Genomic DNA, 6,149 nt, shown 5'->3' with positions numbered 1-6,149 from the left:
AATTTCCTATTAAAGGGAATTTTTCCACACTTAAAGCAGCGCATTTTCTCTTTAGAGTGATCTTATGAGCCGGATTGTGGGATTTTTGACTTTTTCTTGTCACATTTTTGAAAAATTCGTGTTTTCCGATGGCCAATCGCCTCGGCCTAGTAATTGAAAAAATACTGGGATCTCTCAGAAATTTCCTAATCAAGTGAGTTTTTCCTCACTTTAAGCAACCGATGTTCTCTTTGGAGTGATGTTACGGGCGGCATTCAGGAATTTTTGGTTTTTCTTTGGCGAATTTTTGAAAAATCCGTGTTGTCCAACGACCAATCGCTTCGATTTAGTATGTGAAAAATCCCTGTAAACTCCCAAAAATTTCCTATTAAAATGAATTTTTCCTCATTTAAAGCCGCAAATTTTCCCTCTCGAGTTATATTCTGGGCAGGCTTGAGAGATTTTTGGTTTTTCCTTGACAATTTTTTTAAGTCCGTCTATATATACCAACAACGAATCGTTTCCCCTTAGCAACTGAAAACATCCTGAAAACTCTCAGAAGTTTTCTAGTCGAGAGAGTTTTTCCTCACTTAAAGCAGCCGATTTTGTCTTTCGAGTGATGTTATGGGCCGCATTCAGGAACTTTTGGTTTTTCCTTGACAATTTTTAAAAAAACTCGTGTTTACCAACGATCAGTCGACTCGCCTCAGTAACTGAAAACATTCTGGAAACTTCCAGAAATTTCCTATAAAGGTGAGTTTTTCAGAAAGTTTTTTCCTCTGGAGAGAAAGGAGAATTTTTTCACAACAAAATCAATTCCCCGACCAATTTTACGTAAAAAATGCGTTTTATCCAAAGTCGCTACGAACAACCATTTTTCAGATATTTTAATTTTAAGTAATCGACGCGGGTGTTTTTCAAAAAGTGAAACTAAATTGCTCAACGTAATGAGGGTGAGTTATTTAGTTCGATTTGTTTTTCTCTTGGTTAATGTTTTGATCAAAATCAAGCGTCTGATGCAAATTTTCTACAGGGTGGCAAATAAAACAAGGATGTTCGACTTGCTCCTGGTTGGACAACAAAAAGGTTTTGGAATTTTTAGGGCATCTCTACCATTTACAGGGTGGTCTCAAAACATCAACTTTTTGGTCTTGCAGCGATAACTCTTCTGCTTTTGGTCCGATTTTCACGATCTATACCCGATTTTGAAGCTCAAACTGCATAGACGATTTAAGACGAAAATTAGGTATACAGAGTCGCCTGAAAAATGACTCAAATCAGAATTGCCCGTGAAATCTGTGATTCTAGTCGACTTCATACAGTTAAGTTCACTTTCAAATATTTAGCTAATTTTTGCAACATTTCGCCTAGACTTTGGACACGGGCTCAAGAGAAAAACATTAGTGCAAGTCAAAAATGTTGATTTTTTTGTGACCACTCTGTAAATAAACGGGATGGGCAAAAATCTCAAAAACTTTTTCCTAGATATGAGGTCTATCCGAACTTTTGTCGTTAAAACCGCCAGCTCGTGATGTTTTTCCTAATAAATTCAATTTTTGCAACAACAAATGAAACCAGAGTGGCCAAGCTAGAATCTGAAAAATTCTCGAATTAGTGGAAATAACTGAGATTTTTCTAGCCAGTTTTAATTAAAAAAAAAAAAAACGTTTGTCATCGTATTAGCTGATTGAAATGGACATCTTAAGATATCTAGTGACCCTTTCAGGGCAGAGCATACGTTTGCACCAAACGGCACGAATATGAATGATTTTGTATCTTTGGGTTCTTTGAGGAATAACGAAAAATCTCTCTAATTTGAAAACGCGAGTTTTTACATTTAAAACACATGAGCTCATTTAAGAAATAGCAGTCTCATTAGGTTTATGCGACTTCGTATTGCTCGATTGGTAGTCCACAAAACAAACACTTGCGATTTTGCTGTAATTAGTTAATTACGGAAATCATTTAAATTAATTAGCACATCATTAATACTTCTCCGCATTCTCAATTTTCTTGATGCTACACTTCCTTGCTAAAACTTACTGAAAAAAGGACGCAAATTAATTCAGACTGAACACCGGTTGCTGTTTATTTAAGATTGGAGATTTGTGTAGTCGACTAACTCGTAGCAGTAAATTTCCAAGCATTAAAAAAAGGTTTTTCGAATTTTCTAACATGATTCCACTTCATCATAAACACGATCACGATCTGGATATTTGTAGTCGACCTGACCCCGTGCATCAAAACGTGACCACACATTTAACGTGGAACTTTGTGAGAACATCAAGCTGGTAAGTATTAATATTTCGATCCTGTATAACCGACAAAGACCTTAAAGCTTGACAAAAATATCAAAGTTTGAACGAGATGCGGGTCGGTGTTCTTATGTAAAACCATTCGCAGGAATCGGCATGGATATTTAATAACGATAATTTGCCGCGACCAACAAAAAACATGAACTATAAAGCATTTATTAAATACAGCTATGCAAATCTGTTATTTTCTTAGTTCTTGACAATGAACCATTTAAGTGCACCGATTCAAAGTCAACCGACTGTAAAGTTTACCACAACGTCCGTAAACGGAAGCGTCTTGGAGAATTACGTCCTGCTAACCAGACTTGGTTCCCATAAGATTTCTTTGGTCATTTGAAAATAATACTAATTGTATTTGGTAGGAAGAGCGTTGGCCTTAAAATCAATTAATTAAACCTGGGGATGGTTTTTTGAATCTCCTCAACTGGAACATTCCTAATCATATCAGGTCACAAACGTTAACGATTGCAAGAGGCTTCTAATACCAAATTAAACGTCCATTAACGGAGTTATTTATTTTCTCGGTAACTTAATTGACTTTAATTGCATTAACTCGCATCATATTAGTTCGGGATTCTGCTCTTATTGCCGACAACATTGGTAATTCCTTTGGACCTTGACAATATCAGGCAACATTAATACGTTTTCGAAACTAGCATTTATTAGAACAAAGTTGCGAAATCATTGAACCTAATTTGAGTTTGCTAACAGTAATAATACTTTCCATTAAATGCACGTTTTCGATGGCACTTGTTCTGCAATTAATTAAAGTAGCGGATGCCTGTTTATTAAGTATGTATTCAGTGTTACTAGTAGTTCCTTCAACGGGCAAATTTTGAACAATCCGGATATCGATTTGTGACAGTGAATAAACTTAATCAGTACTGTTAGAATGTTAAATTTAATTCAGGCACCTGCTGGACATCTGTTTTGTTGTCGATAATTAAAGTTGCAGCTATGAAGTGCATCATTAGTGTTGCTACTTTGGGTAGAAATACTCAAAACTCAATTTTAGTATGCTGATATAGTTTGATAGCAGCGGAAAAACTCAACGGCATTTATTTTCTTGAACTTAGAAGTACAAATGCAAGACTAGTCTTAATGGTCTGGACCACTTACAGGCCGAAGGGTGCTGGACAACAGAAAAACTGGAATAGTCAAATGCCTAGCGCGATTTGTGTGCCAAAAAAATATTTAGTTTGAGCGTAAAATTTGGAAAAACTGGCCAGGACCACTCGCTATCCACTAGACCATCACTAAATAATAATTACGCTTCACATACCTTTTATTAACTTTCAAAACCGAAAAAGTTGAAATTTACAGCAGAAACACGCGAATATTTGATACATTTGCTTCGAAGATAATTAAAGATTTGTTCACAACAGAGCACCCATATTTTAATTGACACACTAACTTGATTATTTAATGGCGAAAAAAGTTACTATTTAAAAATCTGAGCAATGCCTTATAAGAACAAAAGATCCCTTTTGTTTAGAGTGGAATTTATAGCGGAAATCACGAATAAATGTTTTATTTCAAAAATTTCATATAAATGCAGAAATCATTCTCACTAGCTTTCTGCAAGCTGGCGCCCCATCCTCAATTTCTTAATCCTCGAGCAGCATCTACTGCAGTTGACCACACAATCAAGATGCATTTCGAATTATAAATGCTCCTTCAGAGTCACACTTATTCTATATTTTCCATCTAAGAATGCGATTCACACAGCACATGACTGGCGACCGATGCTTGATTAGGCCACAGCGCTCGGCATTTTTCTGCCGATTAAAAAAGTTTTGCGCACTGAATTACTCAGCTTTTGACTGGAAGTCTGATTTCTCGCTTCCCTGCCCATTTTATATTTCTGAAACAATGACTATCAGCTGAAAATGCCGTTTTTAGCCCTTGGTAAATGTACGAGATTGCCTTCTTTATAATCACATAGCTTCTAATCAGACGGAAACTACCCAAATGCACTTTAATTAATTAACTTTGCCAGCTGGCACGTTATCATACACGTAAATTTGCCTGATATAACGTGGCTAGGAGCATTTCGTCACGTGCATCGGTTTTTAACTAAAGGGATACTTTTTAAAGGTGAGGGTCGGCTTTGTTTCACCTTGTTTTCTGGTCGAAGTTGAATAAATTACAATGTTTAAATCAAGACAGTTTATCATTTTTCACCTACCACTAGTGACAACTCAAGGAATTATACAGGGTGATTTAAAATTGTAGATTTTCCCTCTAAAGTGGTACTTGGGCTTTAAAATCTGCTATCAACCCATCTTCACTGTAGAAGAATTCGTATTAGAATTGTTGCGCAGCAGTGGTTGTTTTTGTTCATTATGCTCCTGGAAAGTTAAACCAATGTATAACAATGTCGAATATGCATAAAGTTTTCCTGTTTCTCAAAGGTTCTAATTCCAAGTTGTTCAAAATTTGCTGTTGTTTCAAGCACTAAAATCAGGGATGTTAAACCTGAGCCGTGAAGATTTGTGTATCTTTTTCTTGATCGCAAACTTTTGAAGGAATTCTCAGTCAAGTGACAACTTTATAGTTTCATTATAAATTCGTTTTTATTTAATACACTTTTTTGTATGCCTTTGTTGATCAGCTTTATTTGACTGAGGTTCAAATGCCGTTTTTGCAAAACTTCCATTCAGTGTGATTTTCATCATTTATGTATGATTTAATCTCACTGGAGGCGTGTGAAGAACGATATGGCTAAGAAACTGTAGAACTTTACCGATTACTATTAGGTTTCGCTTTCCGATATTCAATTACGAAAAGATTTATACAATTCCGCACATCACTAGCAATTATATTTTATAACTGTTTTTTTGGGTTTTTGTTGCTCAGTTTCTATCGGTTAACAAACACTAACAAGCACCCGTTGCAGAATGCACCATTCGAATCATATGATCATTATTCATTGAGGCAGTCATTATTCACTGTCCTATTAATGGGAATTTGGTCGTAATTTCTCTCTATGTTAATGTCGCAAATTCTGCACTGTTGTTTTCGACCCGTTTACATAACAATTTAGTCGAAATGTCAAAACACCCACGTTTCAATTTAAGCAAAACCAAGTGTTATTGCAATTTCACTGGTTGGTTGTTGAAAATCCTGCTTAACATACACACGTTTACTTATTTTATGATAAATCCAAGCATTCAATTATTTTTCTTTTACATTTTCAGGGTATCGTTTGGTAGTTCTAAGGGTTCAATGGTGGAAACCTTGATCTTTGAAAGTCCCCTTCAAGAAGAACCAGAACCAAGTCCAATTCCGGAGAATGGTACTTCGCTAACTAACGGCTGTGATAAAGAGTAAGTTTGAAAAGTTGTTTTCCTTTAATTGAATTGAATTGAATTTCTTATATTGATTTCATTTGCTTTTGTTCTTATGTAGATTTTTTGGACTTTTCACATCCATATGTTGCATGTTAAGTAACAGCATGTTTAATCACTTCAAATTTCGCTTTCTGGTACAAAACCATTCGAATTTCCTCCCTAATGTTGTTTTGACTTAATCGAGTTTTCAATTCTCTATCCAACGATGCCAAAACGAATTGCGTAGCTCTAATGGTTCTTGAAAAGCTTCGAAAACAGCGCGTCACGTTTGAGTCGATTTTGCAACTCAAAAAGAAAACACGCAACTTTGAAACTTCGTGAAATCAAGACTTTTTGAGAAAACTGCCAACATTTCCTTATCGATGGTCCACTTTCTAAAAAGGTCATTTATTTCTCTCTAGAATGACGTACAAATGAGCGTTCTTGCTCATTTTGCCTCCGAGAAATGAGCAAAAATGGGAAGGAAAACATGGAATTTTGGCATAATCTTGCACCTAAGTGT

At 35.7% G+C, this 6,149-nt stretch overlaps 1 protein-coding gene across 2 annotated transcripts in view; it reads left to right on the top strand.

The window, feature by feature from the left end:
* The window catches only part of LOC109538855, a 57,643-nt gene that overhangs the window by 24,987 nt on the left and 26,507 nt on the right, over positions 1–6,149 (top strand). For both annotated transcript variants that reach the window (XM_019906259.2, XM_019906261.2), the window contains exon 3: positions 5,495–5,623. In XM_019906259.2, the coding sequence (XP_019761818.1) occupies positions 5,495–5,623 (129 nt within the window). The remainder of the gene's footprint in view (positions 1–5,494; positions 5,624–6,149) is intronic.

The sequence above is a fragment of the Dendroctonus ponderosae genome, unplaced genomic scaffold (assembly GCF_020466585.1).
Source record: "Dendroctonus ponderosae isolate FM_Combo_2020 unplaced genomic scaffold, Dpon_F_20191213v2 Dpon_F_20191213_9, whole genome shotgun sequence".
Classification (NCBI taxonomy): Eukaryota; Metazoa; Arthropoda; class Insecta; order Coleoptera; family Curculionidae; genus Dendroctonus; species Dendroctonus ponderosae.
Note: the sequence above shows the minus strand (reverse complement) of the source record. Positions and strands in the feature narration are given on the sequence as shown.